At 42.2% G+C, this 21,955-nt stretch overlaps 1 protein-coding gene across 1 annotated transcript in view; it reads left to right on the top strand.

Annotated features, from left to right (window-relative positions):
* Positions 1-586: 586 nt before the first annotated feature.
* LOC111965113 (lamin-A) overlaps positions 587-21,955 on the top strand; it is a gene marked incomplete at its 3' end in the record, with an annotated part of 25,141 nt that continues 3,772 nt past the window's right edge. Inside the window, exons 1-2 of the mRNA XM_023989116.2 lie at positions 587-823; positions 2,798-3,186. Coding sequence (XP_023844884.2) covers positions 2,834-3,186 — 353 coding nt within the window. The remainder of the gene's footprint in view (positions 824-2,797; positions 3,187-21,955) is intronic.

Genomic DNA, 21,955 nt, shown 5'->3' with positions numbered 1-21,955 from the left:
CAGAATAACCATCCTCTCCTGACATTGGACTTGATTGGACCTGTTCTTTCATTAACTCCACCCCGAGGCAATAAATACAAGATCCATCTTCGAGCAGAGATGATAAAGAGACCTGGGAGCTTGAAGATGACCCATGGGAATTTCTGTATTGGTGTACTGTGCTGTACCCKTCATTGGAAATATAGGAGTAACACAGACTTTTCTTTGGGATTTTTGATCTTTTGATTTAAAAAAATGGTGCAAGCGCAATTTTTTTTTGTGAGCTGACAGTAAAGTGATGATTTGCAATTACAGACTAGACTAATTTGTACAGCTCCGTACAGTTAAAGAATGGATAAGGGCGGATTTTCCATCCAACCATTTTTCTCTGTCTGTTTGCACTTGAAAGTGGAGCTTTCACTGGCCACACGTGCAAGCAGTTGGGATCACTGTGTCTGTGAGCCCACTGTGAATGAAAGAGAAAGGAAAAGAGAGTAAGAGAGAGACACCAGGGAGCTGAGTAGTTGCTGTGCTGTGTGTGGGCTCTGTCTGTACTAGTCCAGCCTGGCTCCTCCCTGTCCCTCCCTCTCCCTCCTTCCCGCTCTCTTTCTCTCTTCAGAGATACATGTGCAGGGAGAGACTGTGACGCAGCCATTCCAGAGCGTGAGCCAAAGGCACACAGACAGCACTGATCCTCCTCCCTATACTCCACAGGGGCACCCCAGACCCAGAGAAGAACACCTATCTACAACACACAGCGGCAGCTGAACTTCCAGAGAGGTCCGGCTGTGCAGACACACACACTGCTCCATCAGGAGGCTTCCACTCACAACCTCACACTCAGGTAAGATAAAGACGTTTTGGCTCTGGTTGCACTTTGACTGACAGTGTGGGCTGACATTCACAACTAACATAGATGTCAGAATAGGTTCCTGCTTGTACTTTGATCTTGACGGCTACAGTATACAGTTCAAATTCCATTTCACTTTCGTTGTTGACCAGTTGGGGGTGTGGGTAACAACTCGGCTGTGACCTTTTAAAGTATATGTCATTCGGTGTAAGTTACTTTAATGTATGGTTATTGGGAAAGGTAGTGTAGTTACTCTTTCCAAAAGTACCTCATTATCTATGGAAAGGGCTTGACACATACATTATATGGAGTGTTAACATGTTCACATTTATCAGTTACTTATTTATCGTATGTACTGTATTATTGCACAAGTAATGAAATAGATGTCATCTATCTGTTATTGAGTGATTCCTCACAAAACCATACTAAAAAGACCATGATTTTGGGGATTTTCACAAAATGTAATCCATACAATAGTCCTTTGGAAGAAGGGTTGTTGACACACACTGAGTTTACAAAACATTAGGAACACTTGCTCTTTCCATGACAGACTGACCAGGTGAAGCTATGATCCCTTATTGATGCCACATGTTAAATCCACTGCAATCAGTGTAGTTGAAGGGGAGGAGACTAGTTAGAAGGATTTTTAAGCCTCAAGAGAATTGAATGGGTGAATGGGCAAGACAAAATATTTAAGTTCCTTTGAACAGGGTATGGTAGTAGGTGCCAGGCGCACCGTTTTGAGTGTGTCAAACTGCAACGCTGCTGGGCTTTTCACGCTCAAGTTTTCTAAGTGTATCAAGAACGGCCCACCACCCAAAGGACTCCCAGCTAACTTGACACAACTATGGGAAGCATTGGAGTCGACATGGGCCAGCATCCCTGTGGTACATTTAACACCTTGTGGAGTCCATGCCCTGACGAATTGAGGCTGTTCTGAGGGCAAAAGGGGGTGCAACTCAATATTAGGAGGGTGTTCCTAATGTTTGGTACATTCATTGTGTATTTGTATCTAAAAGCATAATTGAGAAATAATCAAAGTTGGCATATTTATGACATTTTGGGCTTACCAAGGCCTCCTTTAAGACCTCAGTGTTTCATCTGTAGATGCTACAAAGCAAAAATTGGTGGCATATAAAGCTTCACAGCTTGCTCTGTAATATGAGTAGTATTTAAATTTCAATATTATATTTTTTTCATGAATTTATGGATATTGAAAATATAATTTTTTAAATGGCTAATTGTCAATATATTGTGGAAACATAATATACTCAACTGGCATATCAAAGTTCCAGAGTGGAATCTCGGCTAGTTTTTTTGGACTTCGAAATCCTTTTATCCAGTACTTTCTGACAGTCATTTCACTGGTGCCTCTGCCCGTTTAAACATTGAGAAAGTGGTTCTTCATCTCCTAATCAGGGCATCCTGCTGTGTTTTATTTATGTAGTGAGTCATGGCCGTGGTATAATGACTGAGGTTTAGGCAAGCCGAATGTAAGTGGAGGGAGAACCATTGGACAGATTTCTCAGAATCAATGACTGGCATAATTAGCAGGCTGTTAGTACTTCTTCACTCTGTCTCAACAAGCAGTTGGCTGACAAGGGCGATGATGCAGCTATTCTTTACTTGTATAATGTTTGTTCATTGTTTTGTATGCTTCTGTAGTTCTTGAATACATATTTTGTATATTATCGTAATTGCCTGTTCACTGTGCAGACGCCAGACGGTGGTCATTTGACTTGCTCAGGAGAGAGCCAAAGTTGCTTAACCACCCAAACAGCATTTTAATAAGGCTGATAGTGAGAGAGATGCATAGCTGTTACACGCCTAAGCCCCACCCCCCCACCTACTTTACTATTTTCTATTTGGGCACATGTAAAGTCACATGGTTCCMTCAGTCTTCGCTATACTTGTTCTAACATTTGCTCTATCTGATGTTAATTAATGAATGAATCCTTCCTACCACAGCCTGTCTCCCAGCACACCACCTGAACCACTTGCTGGATGTCCACTATGGAAACGGGTCAGAAACGAACCAGCCGCGGCGGAGCCGCCACCCAGCTCACCCCAACTCGCATTTCCCGCCTGCAGGAGAAGGACGACCTGTGCAACCTCAACGACCGGCTGGCCGTCTACATCGACAAGGTGCGCTCGCTGGAGATAGAGAATGCTGGGCTGCGGATGCGCATCACTGAGTCCGAGACCGAGATCAGCCGTGAGGTGACGGGCATGAAGGGGGCCTATGAAACGGAGCTTGCCGACGCCCGAAAGACCCTCGACTCGGTGGCCAAGGAGCGTGCCCGACTGCAGCTGGAGCTAGGCAAAGTCAAGGAGGAGTACAAGGAGCTCAAAGTCAGGTAGGACACATTGGGTTGACAGGGTTTCCCCTATAGGTCATTTTTTCATAGGCACCGTGCAAAGGCTGCAAATACCAAAATGTTCAATTGAATTGAAGCCAAATGTTCTAGGTGGGGGGCAAGAGAGCTTGAGATGATGGGGTGGCATGAGTATTATTAGGGGAAACGCTGGGATTGGGACAGAAAGGCAGGAGGTTTATGGGTAATCCTGTATCTGAATGTGGTGTCATAAAGGTAGTCTATTGCCATGCTCCCTGTTGTAAGTTTCTGGCCGAGGGACATGTTGGGTTTTGGCCAAGGGACTAATTAATTTAGCCTGAATATGAATATGATTGTGCTTCAGCGTGTAATCTCACTGACACACATTTACCTGCCTACAACCTCCTACATGACAGGGAGGGGCATATTCAAACCAGAGGACGAGACACCATCTCATTTCATTACACATCATTTGTGGTGGCATTATTTCCCTGTACTGGCTCTGACTCATCAACCAGTGCAGGTCTGCTCTTACTCCAGTCCTTCACTACGGTCATTCTCAGTGAAGTAGATTTCCACTACTACAGCAGGTTTTGCTCTCTCTTCCAAACCATAAGTACACCAGCCCTGAAACCATTTTCACCCTGGACTGGATACCTAGTACGCTGGCACATTTGTCAGAGCATTGATCAGATAAGCCTTTAGTAATAAATAATTTAATTTAACCCATTGCAACCTTTAATTCCAAGGCAGTTTGCCACGGAGGGTGTGAGTGCTAGTGCTTCTAATCGACACCACCTATTATTTAAACTCTGACTTGTAAAATCCTTTAGACAGAGGTGTGGAGAGCGACATGCCAGACATTAGTTGAGTACATTCCTGGTGGTTTGCAGCAGGTTGGGTAGGAATACTGTATTCCCCCACAATGTCATTACTAAGGGCCCAGCCACGGGGCCACGCCCCAGACAAACAGATCGCTCTTTTTAGCTTGACTTACGAGTGTAATGACACAGTCAACACTCCCACAATCCCATGCATGCAATGTGTTGTTACGCAACACTTTTCAATCAAACCCTGTAAGCGGGTTTCCACGTTAAGATAAAACATGCTTTAATCCAAACTCTGGTGTTGTAAGCATCATTCTCCAACCAACTGAGCAATCTGAACTGGCTGGGTAGGTTACACTTAGACCTTGGGGAGAACGTTAAAGGGATCTGTCTACCAGAGTTTAGTCGGTAAATGAGTCCACAGACAGAAAATGGCACAACTCTCTCCTACTAGCAGGCAACAGCCTGCAATGACTCCACAGGAATGTTTGAAAGTCTTGGCAAAGTGCAAATCGGGTTGGAGTGCGTCTGAGGAAATAAAAGACGGTTGAAAGAATTAGTTGTATTTACTTGTTATTTTACTCTTTTACTTTGTTTCTTTAACCTACCCTTGTTTATGCATGGGGCTTCCCTCCGAAGGGAGTAGCAAACAGAGAATAGGAATATTTTCAACTGCAAACACTGTCTTCAACAGCTTCTCATTGACATGCCTCAGTGAGTTTCAACACCGTGCAATTGCAATGTTGAAGCAACGGMGTCTGTACAGAGACGTGAGGGTGGAGTCTTGGTTGTTTTCGCTGGCTGAATGTTTCAATTCATGTTTGCAGTGTATTCGTCAAGACAAAATGTACAGTATTTGGTGTGCCCAACGTTGCAGGTGAGGGTGTGGCACTGGGGTGGGTTTGTGTTTGAGTGCCGGCCTTGGTCAGGGTGTGGACTTATGGATCTTGACTTGAGGATGTTGAGTGAGTTAGGCGGTCTGAAGAAGTAGATGCATTTCAGAGAGTAGTGACTTAAAAACCAAGGCTGGTTTTTGAATGGATGAGTGAATGGAATTTTACAGTTCACTTAAATTCTCTTTCCCATTGTGCCGTAAGGTCCCTAGCTGAGTGAAGAATAGCAACATCGCCTATAACTATTGTTTTCCAAAGGAAACCAATCATTTGTTACACGTGTAGTGGAAATGTATCACTCAGGCCTGCGTGGGCAGACTCGGTCTCTTACGCTGCAGCCGGTGTTTGCCAGTGTTTGGTTGCCATAGCAGCCAAGGAGTCTTGGCATTGGTGTGTGACAGGGTGGTGAATCAGAGGTTTTTCACTGCCCTGGGATTGTGGAAAGGGAAGGGGCTGTGGCTGTGGCCTATCCTTAGGTCTGGACCTTTGCGGCAGTGCAGCTTTATTAATAGTTAATACGTATCATCTAGTTCCCTATCAACACCATGTTATTACCACTGGCTGGTGCCCTGTGAGGGCTTGCAAGAATAATGCAAGTAAATGTAACTTTCTTATCAGAGACATGTGTGTATATATATATATATATACTGTCCCAACAAATAAATACAAAGTGTGCATGTTCAACAATATTCTTAGTCATTCAAATATTATAATACCCCATTGCTGTAGGCCCTACAATATACAGTGCCAAGCCCGGTAGCCCTGTTTTGATGTGTGCTGCAACAGATGTAACTGTCACTTACCATGGCCTGTGACTGTACACACCTGTTCATAGACATGCCATTGGGCCACGCCACACAGTCGTTCGTCTTTGTGTTGCAACAGACACATGCAACTCCCCTGAGGGCAGACCACCGCCATTGGACTACTAGGATGTAAACTACTCGTCTACAACCCAGTCTAGCTTGTAAATTATTTGCCAGGGGGGGATAAAAACGAACCTTATTTGGCTAAAGCATGTTCCACTGTTAGGATAGTGTAAGAATCCCTAGAACACAAGCGGGCTAGCCTAAAATATTGACTGCTCAACTAAGACGCTGCAATATGATTTGCTAAGCTACAACATGAGCCCCAAGGCTTGGCCCACACTCCCACATTCGTCAAGGTCTAGTCATCCACTGTGGATTCTCCTCCTCTAGAACATAAGAGGGGCGGCTGACGCTAGTCTCGTGCCACAGTGCCTTCCATCTGTGGCTGTGAAACAGGAGCATGTGTGGGGGAACCTGCTTCTGGTCGTCATTGGCAGAACAACCCCCTGTCTCCCCTCCAGAAGATGAATAGACGTCTGGATGAATAGACTGCTTTGTGTTGACAATATACAGGGAGACCCATGCCGACACTGCAGATACGGTGTTCTCTCTAGATCTTATTGTCGGTTCACCTATTTGAAAAATGCCACTAAATTCTGTCCAGTTTACAATGTGAATTATATTGATAAAACATTTTGCTTTTTGACTTTTTCTTCACTCCCTGGAAGTAAAGATGGTTCACTAATCTATTGCAGACTGTAAAGCAATGAACTGATTTTGTCAAGATTTGTAGGCATTCGTGATCAAAGGTGGCGGAATAGGCTATACAATTGAGGGATTTCAAAAGTCAATAGCCGTGCCCATTTCCGTATTTCCAGACTCTTTTCCAAGGTTGCTGTGTGCCACACCTGTTGGCACAGAGTAACAGAACAGATAGCTAAGGGTGGGACAGGACAATAGATATTTTGATAAGATCTTCTGACACGCAGGCCTATGTTTTGTCTGTTTATTGAGGGTACGGTATGCAGGATAAATGTTCATTAGAATTAATATGGTTACAGTGTGAAGTATTCCAACATATTTCCTTTTTTACTTGTCATTTCATTCCAATGACATGAATGATGGAAAATCTAATGTTAAGTTGTTTTGTGTTGGAGTGGCTGCCATGCCAACTTGTAGCACTTTGGGGCTATCAGAGAACACAGCAGGAAGTACACTTCATATAGGACAAAGACATTTCCTTCATTAAGAAAGTTCCTTTCTTTTCTGCGCTCGCGCACACACAGCATATGCTTTACTATCTTTGTGGGGACCTAAAATAGATTTCCATTAACAATCCTATTTTCTCTAAACCTAACCTTAACCCGCAACCCTAAACCTAACCCATAAACTTCAAATAGCCTTTGTCCTGGTGGTGAGAATTTTCCTTGTTTTGAGGATTTCCAGTACCCACAAGGATAGTAATACAAGGAGGCTACCAAGGCAGCCCAAATATTTTCTAAACACAGTTTGGTTTCCACTAGTAACCAAGGACTATACTGCTACTTTTAGCTCAGGGAAACTCTACACAATTAGTTGACGTGTAATGCACTCTACTTCCATTTAATCATGTGAATGTTCTGCCTGGCCGACACACGGCCGGACAACAGGAGGRACCCATTGAAGTCCGAAGTGTTTGAATGAAGTCATTCTGTCCTCAATTGGACAAGAGCAAACAYGGTCTCCCCGCCAATGAACGATGATGTACCGACGCTGTTCAAATACTCCCAGCGAGTGTTATAGCAAAATTGTTTGTCTTCGTGAACAGCCAGTACTCTTTGTTTTCATGTCGTTGATTATCATTGAGAGCATTTGAGTGTTTTACTGTGTCAGTAGTAGTTAGTTCAGCAGCTGTTCAACTCGTTTGACTAGTAACGAATAGGGAGCTTGAAGGCTGACATCCAATGGATGCAGTTATACAACATGAAATGTTGTTAATAGTAAGTCTGTTATGAAGGCTCTTAAATTGATGGCTATTCTCATACATTGTTTTGTCTTTCAACTTAGTGTCCCCTAGGCTCTAGGGCTYTCCATAGGCATGAGTGTGGCTAGTGGGAGTATACCTAGCCTAGTCCYGTGGCTACTCGCTCCACTGGCCCTAACAAAGTACATGGCAATGGAAAACAGATGTGCTAAGACTGTGAATGTGATGTCTGCTATATAGAGCACTCTTTGTTGGGCTAAATTGAGTTTTTATAATTAAACAGTAGTGTGTGGCCTTTAAGTAGACCAGTACTGTGTTCGGAGAAGGCATTGGCGGGCTGGAACGAGTGTATCAGAGTTTCCATAGCACTTTGATTATTTTCAAGACCCAGCCAAGCTGAATGAGTCATCCGCTCGCTWACAAGGTAAATCACTTTAAGATACTGGGCCTCTGCACACAAGCTCACGCCACACAAACACACATCATACTTAGACGCACACATTGCATGTACACAAATGCAAATTAAAACACACACAGAAACACACATCTCAAAGTAAGTTACACTCAACACACTGGGAAGTTCCCATTTGGTAGTGGATGAAGTGGGTGCGACCCCCAAATGTTCTAATCAATCAATATGTCTGAAGTGTTTTCATTTCCTTCAACAGAGTTTGATGTTTGCATGGAGCATTTTGAACATTCAGGAATATCTCCAGATGTTTAGCGTTTTGTGTCCCTAACCATCACTCTTCTTTACTGGAGCCTATACAAGCCAAGCTTTAAAAGGATTATTGTGATGTTTAACCAGATGCAGGCCAATGTTGACCGATGCACTGTTATAGACTACTCCTCAATGCAAGTGCTCACTAGGGATATGTTTACTGAGGTTTACATACCGTAGAGCAGAAGGGAACTAATCTTTACCTATTAAAGTTGGATTATGTAACTTTTTTGGGCGACCTGACCAAATTCACATAGAAATGTGGGTTATAGATCTGTCATTCTCGTTGAAAGCAAGTCTAATAAGCGGTAGATCTGTTCTATGTGCATATTTCTATGCTCCCTGTTAAGTTTAGTTACATTTACATTTAAGTCATTTAGCAGACGCTCTTATCCAGAGTTTTTGCATCTTTTACTTTTCGGGTTTGTACACCAGATTCAAACAGCTGAAAATACAATATTTTTGTTTATGGAAAATATATTTTACAGCGGTTTAGATGGACAATGATTCTCTACACTATACTTGCTTGTTTTGTCACAAACTGAAATTTGGCAAACTATTAAAATTTTWGCAACCAGGAATGTTAAAGCTAACACTGCTCCTCCTCATAGGCACAACACAGTCTGCTGTATTAGTTCCATAATGCTAACATTAGCACCACTCCCCATCTATTCACATGGCACCACAGCAGAGCTTTCATTGTAACTCAATGTAGCTGCATGGGGTAATAGGCCTCAGATCAGTTAAGCTYTAATTCTGTTCAGTGGCGTATCCAGAACATTTTGAATGGAGTGGCCAAGGTGGGACACAGACCCAGTTTAGGGGGACCATACCATTTTGAAAAAAAACAAAAAACAAACTTGAATTATGATGGCGAACAGCACCCCTCTGTCTCATTATCTGTAACCCATGTATCTGATGCTGTCTGGACATGTCATACTCTTTTTGGCAGAGGGGTGCTGTTTCCCTTCCTCGTATGCTTTTTCCTGTGAAATGCTCGGTATGTGTCATATCAATATATTCAGAGAAGACCTATCAGATCTCAGAATTTCTTGGGGGGGATATTGGGGTGGCCAACCAGATTTCAGGGGGGGGGGGGGTGCACACACCACTGGCTCTGTCAAAGCCTGTCACACACTGTTTGTTGTTCATCTACATGGAGCGTAGAGTTCTACCTACTGAAACTTGACTGAAACTCGTGATACAGACTACTACACGTTTTTAAAAGACATTTAAAGGTGTAAGAATTGATATACGTAGCTACATAATTTTTTGTGTGTAGGTAACACTCCTGACAGTTGAAGTATTATAAAGCGAGTGTTACAAGTGGTAAAAGACGAGGACAAACTGGCTAACCTGTGTTCTCTAGTTATCTACCTTTTTATCAGGGCTAGATAATCAAATCAAACAACAATAGCTAACATGCTGAATGAAAGGGCAGCAGGCTTCTGACTCATGTCATGGTGAATCACTAATTAATAATTCAAAGCGGAACCAGGCCTGTGTCACTTACACACAGAGCCAGTGCTACAAAGAAGGCCTTATCTGTGGGAGAGATGCTTTCTTTTCCTCATTGCTGGCCATGTGTTTGAATTGGGATATTATGAGAGGCACAAGCAGGGACATGTTCAATAGACATGACTAGGGGGAAAAAACATTTTGAAATGGGGGGGAGGGGGATATTTTTCTGTTTCAAAACATTTTGTACCTACTGAACACGACCCATGTGTAGGATGTTTATGTGACATGAAATGGCCTCCTCTCCATATCCCCCCTCTCGCTGCTTGTCTATTTGAAACACAAAGGAAGATATCAGTCTTGAGCACCATGATGTTGGTGGTGARATACTAGGAATTATTTTCCCATCTGCCCATATGGATGTGGTGAGTGGGTGGCTTCTGGCTATGGCTGGGTTGTTTTCCCCTTGTGATTTATCTCTCTTTCTCACACACACACACGGAATGAAAACAATCCCTTCCCGTGTGTTTTTGATCCCAGAAGAGACCTGATCATGTGCCACAGCCTGTACGTTGTATTGTATTATTTTATTTGAATGTCAGATCTCCGTGTTCTCTTAACAGTGCTTCTAAATGATGTTCACATAAACAACCTTTTTCGTTGAAATAATRCTATGACATACTTAACCATTTTGTTGAATCAATACAGAAGTAACAGTTGAACCAATCCGTGGTCTGAATACTGAACTTTAAATGTGAACCGCACATTTTTCATTTAATCAATGTTGTTTTCAGAGTTCTCCTGAAACTCTGACACATTGTATAGTCTGGCTGTTGGTCTTGGAAAAACTCTCTACTGCTATTTCTGGACCTTGTTTGCACTAAGACCCCATTATTCAACAGCCTTTTCCCCTCTGTATTCTCTGTATCATTAACTTACCACTTTGGGATTGGGAAAATGGGATTGGAAAGGATCGCTATTAATAGAGATGGGAGCCCAAAGATGGTCTTTAGGGACGGAGGACCCCCCGGTAATTTCCAACTTCCAAGGAACCCCACCCACACGTGTTCACACATGTCAGCCAGACGGGCGGGGTGTCGTTCCTTAGTAGCTCACCGTACCGTAACAGATCAATCAACAATTACAACTCTGTGCACTGGAAGACTGTGTAGTAACACCGGAGAGGGAGATTACATTCTCATTCCTAACAGACCCTCTAATAGCACAGAGAGGCCAGAGGGCTTTTTGCACTGCCTGATTGACTGTGTGACTCCATTGAGATTTGTCCTTTCCCATTCGTGGGGTGATTTAGCATTGACTGCCTCACTACAGTGCACTGTTAGCCCGTTAGCCTGCACTGATGGGGAAATGGCTGTGTTTACAAGGTCAGGGAACTGAGCAAGTAATTTACTGTGCGTAACAGAGTGAGAGTCAGAAAGTGGGTGTGGTAGTATGAGGGGACCATAGGATGGGTGCGCACGCACGCGCAGTATAGGAGCGTTCATAGTTGTCTATAATCATGCTGCTGTAGTAGTTATGTGTAAAACGTCATTTGGATGTGAACTGTATGTATCCCTGGTTAAAATGAAGTGTCTAGTATTGTTCATATGCTTCCTACCCTTTCAAATATGATATAGAGTGCATACAATGAATGATCTGTTTAACATCAACTTCATGGGAAACAGACATGGTCTCTGGTTTCTGGCTGGTTTTCATAGTGAATCATTATTTAGGCATTACTGCTGCCAGGACATTAAAGGACTTTAAGACTTTGTGGGTATTCCCGCATGATGCATCTGTCATATTGTAGTAATTATAGGCTAGATTTTCCACCAGGAGCCTAACAGGAAAGCTTTTCCAAATAGGCCTATGAGGGAGGAAACTTTTTCAACAGAGTTTAGCTCTGAAATATGCTCAAAGTAAGCATCGGCAGTGAAATTCTACGTGTTTATCCATTTCCATCCAAAATGTGGGGAAATGCCATACTTTAGATGAGTAGGCCTCTGTTGTCATAGCAACGGCACAGCAAAATAGCCAGGATTGTGGGTTTTCCGTTGTTTTTTTTGGGGGGGGTGGGCTCGCTCCATTGTCGTCAATGAGGTGGACAAAGATAGCAGTGAGTCACCCAAGAGTGAAGGAATGAGGTGGACAAAGATAGCAGTGAGTCACTCGAGTGGAGGCTGAACCAACACATTCCTCCGTTTTATTATTCCTCCCCTTTTCTCCCTCTCCCTCTCTCTCACACACTCACTAAACTGTCATTCAGCAGTAGCTCTGCTGCTCACTATGTATACTGGAAAACGTTTCGAGACAGCTCTTTGTCCTTTGCCCTTTTTTAAAGTCGTGTGAGCTTTGATATAACACTGTTGTCACAACAGTAATCTCTTGTGGACAGATGAAACAGCGTGAATCTGTCAAGGCTCACAGAATTATTTGGTTACGAGCAGCAGTAGTTCCTGGTTTGGGGTTTTTGTCGTTGATTACTTGGACGAATCAGGATAGGGCGAAGGCGGTGCTTAAACTGGTGTGGTCGATTTTCAAGCCCATGTGTGGACGATAGACGGTTTCCACTAGATTACACAGCCACAAAGTCAAAATTGTCTCTACGTAAAAATTCCTGAACTAAAATGTGCATTTTGGCCATGATAAACACTGAGGAAATTAGCGGAAGGCAGGGGTTTGGCCAAGAGTTTCCGTTTCCGAGGGAGGAAACTTCACTTCCTTCCTTTGCACAAAGATAATCACAATTGTTAATGCCATTCCCCCCAGAAGTAACACAGGAATTGAAAACTTTCGCAAGAGAATTTTACTTCTGGGTAACCAAGATTATCACAACAGTAATGTGCACAGGAGAAAGTCGGGCTACAGTGTGTTCAAAGCATCATCGACTATTTCTCTTATCTAAATCAGACCGTTAACTGTAGACTTCTTTAACTCCTTTTCTTTACATGGTCTCTAGATGCCCGGATCAATGTCCTATGAGTAATTGTGACAATAAAACACATCACACCCTATATGCTATAAATACAGTACACCGGTTAGGTTATTTTATCCCCTAAAATTCAGTTGCATAAACTGTCCACATCCAACACATGCTGTTTTGATAAACAGACTTCCATCCACACCGGTTTCTGAGGTGTGGTCCAAGTTTGGATGGATTCAAATGTAAACTTAACTCGAAGTACATTTTGCTCTACAAATGTATTCAGTTTGCACACACACATTCTCTCCCATTCACGCTCAGGCATGATGTTCTCCCATTGTTTACAGGGCATGCAATTCCATTAGGTTGACATCCTGGAGCAAACAAACGCATTGCAGGCTTACTGGCAGTCTTAGATACACAGGCAGCCGTATCCTCAACACTAGAGCGGATCAACAATGCCATTCATTATCACCTATATCCTCAGCACTACAGCTGATGAACAAAGTTACTGACACACATCACACCCAATATTGCCATACTCAGGTCATTCACATTCTATGTCATCACAGCCAGGCCACATGGTTGATGGTTATTTTTGGCCATATCCTCATTGCAGATCTCTCTAGGAGCAGTGAATGTTTGGGGCTGTTTCTGGGCAAACACGGACTTTCAACTCCCTCAAAGATTTTTCTATGGGGTTTGAGATTCTGGAGACTGCTGAGGGCCACTCCAGGACCTTGAAATGCTCTCTACCGAAGCATCTCTTCGTTGCCCTCCAGGGTGTGTAATGGGTCAATTTGTCATGAATGAAAGACCGAGCCAGTTTTTCAATCTTCAATGTCCTTCTAGCTGATTGGAAGGGTGTTTCACCAATCTCACGATACACTGGCCCATTCATTTTTTCACTCTTTACCACGATAGTCGTTAACTTGGTCTTTTTAGCAGAAAAGCAGTTAGTCCCCAATGCAGTGAACTGTTCTCCATACCCCCGGCAGATGCTTCCAGTATGGTTATATGAAGAGTGTTTCTTTGGATAGCAATACTCAGCTTCTTTGTCCTCCTCTATCAGCACGAAGCGAGTTGATGGCTTTTTACCAAAAGATTCTATATTTTGTTTCATCTGACGTATGACATTTCATCCAAACTTCTTCACTGGATTCATCCATTATGGGCTCTCTATGCTAAACTCTAGGACGGGGCTGGACTATAGTATCTAGGGTTAAAGACAGGGGGAACAAAGTTGGCACTCTGAGCGTATTTGGAGTCTCGACTGAGTCGCGTAGTGTTTATGATGGTAGGCTTTGTTACTTTTGCCAGCTTTCTTGCAAGTGTCATTCACTAGCGTCCCTCTGAGTGGTTCGGTGGATTTTATTTGCTGGCTTCACAGAGTTACTTGGTGATAAATTCAGTTGACTATTCCAACGGGGTGAGAGATCTTGCGTGGAGCCCCAGATCGAAGGGATGATTATCAGTGGTCTTGTATTGATTTTTCCATTTCCTAATAATTTGCTCCCCAATTAATTCTCAACAAGCTTGCTTACCTATTGTCCACAGAGAACTGGCTACTTGAAACATCAATCCTTACTAAATGGCCAACAGATCATTATTCTAAAAGACCTACAGAGGTGCAGCACGTTTCTACATTATATACATTTGTTTACTTTAGCCAGTTGTACAGAGTTTATCGAATACCCTTTTTAGGAGGAGCTTTAAAGTTTAGACCTGGGCTGCTGAAGGATTCATAGATTAGACTGGCTTGCCTGAGGAGTCGATTGACTGGCTGGGTGGGGTTCATTAGATCTCGGCTGCTGAGAGATCTCGTTATGTGCAATGTCTGCTGAGGGAGTTAATCTAGCTGACGGTGTAGAGAGGAGTTTGTTATTGCGTCTGCGGAGTGTAGACGAGAGTTGATCTTTGACTGTGTGAAGGGTTGATTAGACTCACAGCTGTGAAGGAGTCTGGATTATGAGCGTGCTGAAGGAGTTTGTTATTTAGACGTCTGAGGAGTGTTTGATTAGAGGATCGCATGCGTGTTGTTTAGTGAGTCTATAGATTCGAGTGGTGGTAAGGAGCTTAGATGACTGCGAGTCGAAAGGAGTTTGATTTAGACTGCTGCTGGGCACAGTTTATTAGACTGCTGCTGAAGAGTTTCATTAGCTGACTAGGTCTGAAGGAGTTATCATTAGAACGCTGCATGAAAGATCTGATTTAACTGTTGGTAGAAGGTAGTTATAATATAGATGATGCTGAAAATGGATAGATTAGACTGCTGTTGAAGGAGTCTGATAGACTGCTGCATAGAAGGAGTTTGATTAGATGCTGCTGAGGAGTTGATTGACTGATAACAGTGCAAGTGAAAACAGGTACAACAGTTGGAGGACAGAGGAGCCTCTTAAAGAAGAAAGTTACAGGTCTGTGAGAAGCAAGAAATCTTGCTTGTTGTAAGGTGACACAATACTTATTTTCCCACATAATTTGCAAATAAATTCATTAAAAACCTACAATGATGATTGTTCTGGATTTTTTTCCCTAATTTGTCTGTAAAAGTTGAAGTGTACCTATGATGAAAATTACAGGCCTCCTTCATCTTTTTAAGTGGGAGAACTCATGTCACCAATGTGTGCTGACTAAATACCACAATTTATGCCACCACTGTTATATGGGGACGGGATACAATTCTTAAATAGACCCAGCTCTGGCAGATTCTGAACCATTAGGAAGGCACAGAGTCATTAAGAAAAATCATTTTTCTTTGATACTTTGTCCAGTTTTAGCAAATCGTTTATTTGTGTAGCACAGGTCAGGAATGGCTGAAGAATTGCAAAACACATTTTGCCACTAAATAAAACACTAAGCAAAAGACAGATAAGCAATAAGTGGGTGGTTTGAAAAGCCATAGTCATCAAATCAATAATAATAATTATTTTGCATAAATAGCTTTATTTTTATTTACAATCCATGTATAAGAGCTATGAGATAGGAAGGTTAACCATTTATTTTGTGAATGCATCACAGACGTTAGAAAAAAGATAATGGAATAGAAACCCACGAAAAGATCGGATGAATGTTAGCAGAGATAGATGGGAGGAGGTTGTAAATGGAGCTGAAAGGTGGGACTAACAATAAAAGAATAAACATGTAACATACGGAACATCTGTAATATGTTAAATAGGGTTCAGAACTTTTGTGAATAGCACAGTTACAATAGAATCAAACTGGTGACATCAGAAATAGAGGAAGGGCATAAGAACAACAAGAGAGAATTATTGTAAAGTGAACTGGTTGTAAAATGTGTATAAGATGTTAAATTGAAGGTTAAAAGCCTGAAGTTGTTTATTAGTTACACTCCAATTGGGGGATCGGTGGTTAGGGTTGTTGGGTGAAAATAATAAAGGTATTTTTTATAAAAGTATGTAGTCTATATGGTATGTGTATGTATAATTTGGTGTATATGTATGCATGCACTGTATGGATATGGGATATTTAAAAATATATATGGGGGATTTGGAAATGATGCAGAACAATTACTGATGGAAGCAGAATTCTTTCTGCAATATTAAAGATGACCACCTTTAAATTTTTAAAAAATAAACTAAGTAAGCTGCCTTCAATATAAACACGACAAATCAGATATAACCAATATATACAAATATGTCAAATGGTGACGTTTCTTATAGTTTAAAACATTCAAACAGTTTGTTCTTCGACATTGGAATAGGGCTATCTTACTTCACGGTGTGATTTTAATGGCCCTGATTTCTATAAGTAATGATTCCAGCCAGTTGGTTCTTTCCTATTTAATTAGTAACAGGAGTGATTGGGCAAAGCGGTGTGAGAGGCAAGTGTCACGTCCATCGGTTCTGAATGTCTAAAATCTTATTTTAACCAATAGGCTTTACCTATTGATGCTGGTTTGACCATATTTCTTGATCTTCATGCTCTGTTTTTTCTCTAATAAGCAGTTATGAGTTTGCTCTGGTTAGGAACCAGCATCGGATATATTGCATTGTGCCTTCTTCAGATGTGTTGTATTTTATATCATAGTATACCTGATCTTAAATGACTGAAAAAGAGTGGGGTGCTTTTAAATAATTTATGTTTGTATTGTTAATATCTTTGTTTTCCTCCGTGTTTCTCTTCTCTTTCGTTTTCTAATAGTAAAATTGACCAATTAAAATTAACTGGGGTTTCTAACTCATTCTCAGTGAAACATTAGAGAACTGTAAGTAATAATGTCATTCTGTTTGAGTACGCACGTGTCGCTGTTTCACTCAGCTGTGTTTGGATAGATCCAGTTCTCCACCCACTGGTGTTGTACAAGACCTCGGGTGCTCGGATGTCATCTGGCAAGAAAATATTGGAAGGGTCGATTGCTTGAACTTTGAGGATATTATTTATCAAGCTGAACCTTTTTGTGAATCTATTTGTTCACATATCTGTAATTTCAAGGCTATATTGTGTTTGCGTTTTTATTCCAGGATGGGGCCAAAGGAATCTCGATGACAGGCCTGGTATGTGGTTTGCTTTCTTTATTGTACGCTGCACTGCCGCCTATGGAGACGTGGAGCTTTTCTTTTCCAGAGCGAGATGAAAACACAGATTGTGGATTGGAATATAGCCAAAGACTCGGGCTGGGGCGAGAGATGTCCGTCGTAATGCCCATTGATACGGATGGGAACCACGAACGGTATTTGTGACACTTAATTGAGTACGGGATCTGATGTTGCTGAAAGGATTGACAGAGAGGGGCTTTGTGGTAAAGAGGCTTCGTGGTTTTAAACCAAGGAATTGTGCTGAAGATCCGTTGGACTTCACTCTATTAGTCTTCATGTCAGATTAAATGATAATTCCCCACAGTTTAAAAAGGATAGTATCAAAAAATGGAAATTAGTGATCAGCCGAAGGGTTCGTTTTTCTCTAGATGGGCCATTGGACGCTGATATAGGACGAATACGGTTTCAGAGTTACCACTACAAAGAATGAACATTTTAATTTTGAATGTCAAACTCAACCGCGCTAAAACTCCGAACCTGGCTTACACACCTTCACAAAGTGGTGGACGGCAAAATAAGCGAGTTTATGTTGACAGGAGCTGAACGCAGAGGGGCACATGAAAATCAACGTTATTACTGAAGCGATGGACGGGAGGCAACTCCGCAGAGATCAGGTACTGTAGTCATTCACGTCACTGTACTGGGATGCTAACGATAACGCCAGTATTTAGGCCAGGCCGTCTATAAAGCAGTCTGCTGAAAACTTCCTTTAGATACTGTTCTGTGTTACAGTGAGTGGCTACGGATGCAGATGAGGGATTGAATGGGAAGTACTTATAATTTGATGACGTTTTCAGATGAAATAGAATGTATTTTTCTCTTGTCATGGACCTGGAAAAATTACAGTTGTTTGTCCAATAGATTTAATTGAAAGGAGTCTTCATATGAATGCAGATCAGTGCAAAGGATGGTTTAGCGGTTGGCATCCTCTCTATCATTGATATAGAAATCACTGATTGTTATGGAAACCCCTGTGATTTATATATAACAGTCTCTGACTAACCCCATATCGAGAACGCGTCTCCTGGTACAGAGGTCGGGCATCATTAACGTGCAGATAGAAGACTCCTGAGAATAATCGAGTCCGCTGCTCCATTAGCAAAACCTTTCGCTTTTAGCTGGTGCCATCCTTTCAAACACACTATTTCTGGTGACTCGGGCGAACTGGACCGTGGAACTAGTGTCTGATTACATATTACAATCATTGCCACCGACGAGGGCTCTCCACACCTCTGTCCTCCTCTAAAGTGTTCAGTTATCGTAGCTGATGTCAACGACAACCCCCTGTGTTGAGGAACAGTCCTAATAAGCCATCTGACTGAAATACAAACCGGTTCCTCCGTGTGTTCCATTAACTGCACGAGACCCAGATGAGAACAGAACGGACAGATATTATTGTCTCTCTTACCTGGTGAGGTTGAACGGTGTCCAAGTGTCCTCATTTTTTATCCGTTAAAGGGAGACACGGGGGTGATCTACGCTGTGAAGTCGTTTGATTTGAGCAGTTCAGGAGTTTTAAAGTCCACGTGGTGGCCAGAGACAACGGTTTCCTTCGTCAGAGCACGTCGCGGTCAGTGTGTTCAGATAGGATGTGAATGACAACTCTCTCAGATACTATACCCGGCCCCGGAGGGAACTCCTTCATGACGGCAGCTGGTACCCCGCCAAGCTGCACACGGGGGCTTTCTGGTTTCCAAGGTGATTTGGGCGGTGGAATAGAGCGACCAGGTCAGAATGATGGCTGTCCTGAAATTCATATAGTCAATCCAAATGATTGGGACTTTTCAACTATTGTCTCCACACGGAGAGATCAGGCACAAGGGGCTTTCTGAATCTGACAGATGAAACAGTAACCTCCCTTGTGTCAGTGTTAAAGATAGGAACAGCCCTCTCTCTCTGCACCTGTAGCATGTATTTAGTGATTTCCTGATAAATTGGCTGACGTGGCCAGCATGAAGAATATTCTTATGATGAGAACAATTTCCAACTCACCTCTTCTATAATCTGGCTGGTTGTCCCGTCTCACCTTTTTCCTCACCTTCATATATTGTCATCCTGGCGTGAGGTTGCCGCAGGAAGACCCAGACTCTGTGTTGTATTGAATCGGCGTCCCATCCCAGCGACGTATCTCCCTTCCCAATAGCAGAGGGTGAGATGGAGTGGGGAATCTCCGCAGCACTTAAAATATGAGAACGCATACTGACGACGGGTTCGCGCCATCCAGTGACTTCAAGTTCACATCTTACAACGACAACCGCATCGTACTTGCCGCGACAGACTCTGAGAAAAAACTCCAACACAGACTTTGGCCGAAGAAATTTGACATTCCGACAGTTCTCCACAGAGGTTGGCCTTCATCGTAAATCAAATAAATTAGTATATTGTTTGTGTGTTCCATTTTGTCAGTTATTTAAGACATGTTTTAAAACATTTCGAGTAAATTAGAGTATGGATGTATGTAAATACATTTTTTCTGACCATTTTTTTTTTTTACAGGCAGTACTTCAATATCACACTTGTCTATAGGTAATGTGTTTAGTGATCAGGTTTGACGGATGTGTTAGTGATCCAGATTTGACCCTATGTGTTAGTGGATCCAGGTTTGACGTAATGTTGTTAGTGCATCCAGGTTTGACCGTAATTGTGTAGTGTCCAGGTTTGACTAATGTGTTAGTGATCCAGGTTTGACCGTAATGTGTTGTGATCCAGGTTTGACGTAATGTGTAGTGATTCAGGTTTGACGTAATGTTTCGTGTCCAGGTTTGATGTATGTTGTTAGTGTCCGGTTTTTGCGTAAATGTGTTAGTGTCCAGGTTTGACGTATGTGTTAGTGATCCAGGTTTGACGTAGAATTGTGTTAGTGATCCAGGTTTGACGAATGTGTTTAAGGATCCAGGTTTGACGTATTGTGTTAGTGATCAGGTTTGACGTAATGTGTTAGTGATCCAGGTTTGAATGTATGTGTTAGTGATCCAGGGTTACGTAATGTGTTAGTGATCCAGGTTTGACGTAATGTGTTGTGTCCAGGTTTACGTATGTGTTAGTGGATCCGGTTTTGACGTAATGTGTTAGTGATCCAGGTTTGACGTAATGTGTTAGTGATCCAGGTTTGATTGTAAATAGGTTAGTGACCAGGTTTGATGTAGTGTTAGTGATCGCAGGTTTGACGTAATGTGTTAGTGATCCAGGTTTGACCATAATGTGTTAGTGATGCCAGGTTGCGTATGTGTTAGTGATCCAGGTTGGACGTAATGTGTAGTGATCCGGTTGACTGTAATGGAAGCTTTTCAGATCTCAAAAAAATTTTTTTTTAGCGAAAAAAAAAAAAAAAAAAATCCCTCAGCTGGAAGTGAGAATCACTGAGGCGCTGATGTACAGTTGCTGATAGATATTTTAAGTTGTGATGGATTTGTGATTTGTTATTTTTTTGGAATGACGATTGTTGGTTGGATTTTCACATACAGGAGAGCATGGCGTTTTGAGTTCACTGAAATGGGTTGTATAGGAGTTTGCTCTTTGGAAATACGGCTTATAGTTTGGAAAAGAGGTTAGAAAATAAAAAGTTGACTGTCTGTGGAGATGGTGTGAGAGTTCTGATTTGCGGCTTCGAGCCTAGTGTTGTGTCCATGCTGGGTGGTGAACTGCAGAAAATTCAACATAGGGCCAGGTAGGGTTACACACCGAGTCCATCGTACTTTGACTGTCCTCGTATACTATCCTTCTTTCCGCATAGGCTACTCTCGTTTTTGTGTGTTGTTGCATTCTGACGAGTGTGTCGACTTAAGTAGCAACATAACAATGTCATTGTCTATCGTAGGTAGCCCATACATTTTCTCCCTGATGTGTCAATAACTTTTCTAATGTGTTTCCTTTATCAGCTAGACCAATTCTTACCTCTGCTGTTGAAGCATGATGTTTAATGCTATGGTTTATGTTTTATGCTTTTAATGTTGTTTTTGTGTATTTCTTTAGGTTATATTTTGCAATCAAGGAATTAATTCTATTTAGGGTTTAATTCAAAGGATGTAGGCCTATATCAGTGCACATTATTTCAATCATGCAGCCTACAAATATAGCTTCTTATTATGACTTGGACGCTGAAATACAGATATGAGGAATGTTTTGACATGTGTATTTCTGAAGAGTTCTGACAGTATTCGCTGTTCACACTTCAGCTGTGTTTGGATAGATCATTCTCCAACATGGTGTTGTTACAAGGCTCGGGTGTTTCTGGTGCATTAAGCTGCGGAAAAGACTGGAGACGGTCAGTTATTGCTTGAAACAATTTTGAGGATATTATTTCATCAAGCTGAATCTTTTTTGTGGAATACTATTTGTTTCATTGTTTTAATCAAGTCTATATTGTGTGTTTGGGGGCGATTTAAGATCCCAGGATGGGTCAAAGCAATCGTGACAGGCCTGGTCTGCTGCGTTTGCTTTCTTCTTCTTCTAGATACGCGCACTCCGCCTATGGAGAGTGAGCTATTCTTTCCGGAGGAGATGAAACGCGATTTGTTATTGGCAATATAGCCAAGGATCGGCTGGAGGCGAGCAGACTTCCGCTCGTAAAGGCCGTGTTGATACGATGGAACCGTAAACGTTACTGTGACTCATCTGAGTACGGAGATCTGATTGTTGCG

Source organism: Salvelinus sp. IW2-2015, linkage group LG6.1 (assembly GCF_002910315.2).
Source record: "Salvelinus sp. IW2-2015 linkage group LG6.1, ASM291031v2, whole genome shotgun sequence".
NCBI lineage: Eukaryota > Metazoa > Chordata > Actinopteri > Salmoniformes > Salmonidae > Salvelinus > Salvelinus sp. IW2-2015.
This window is presented reverse-complemented; position numbering and strand designations above follow the sequence as displayed.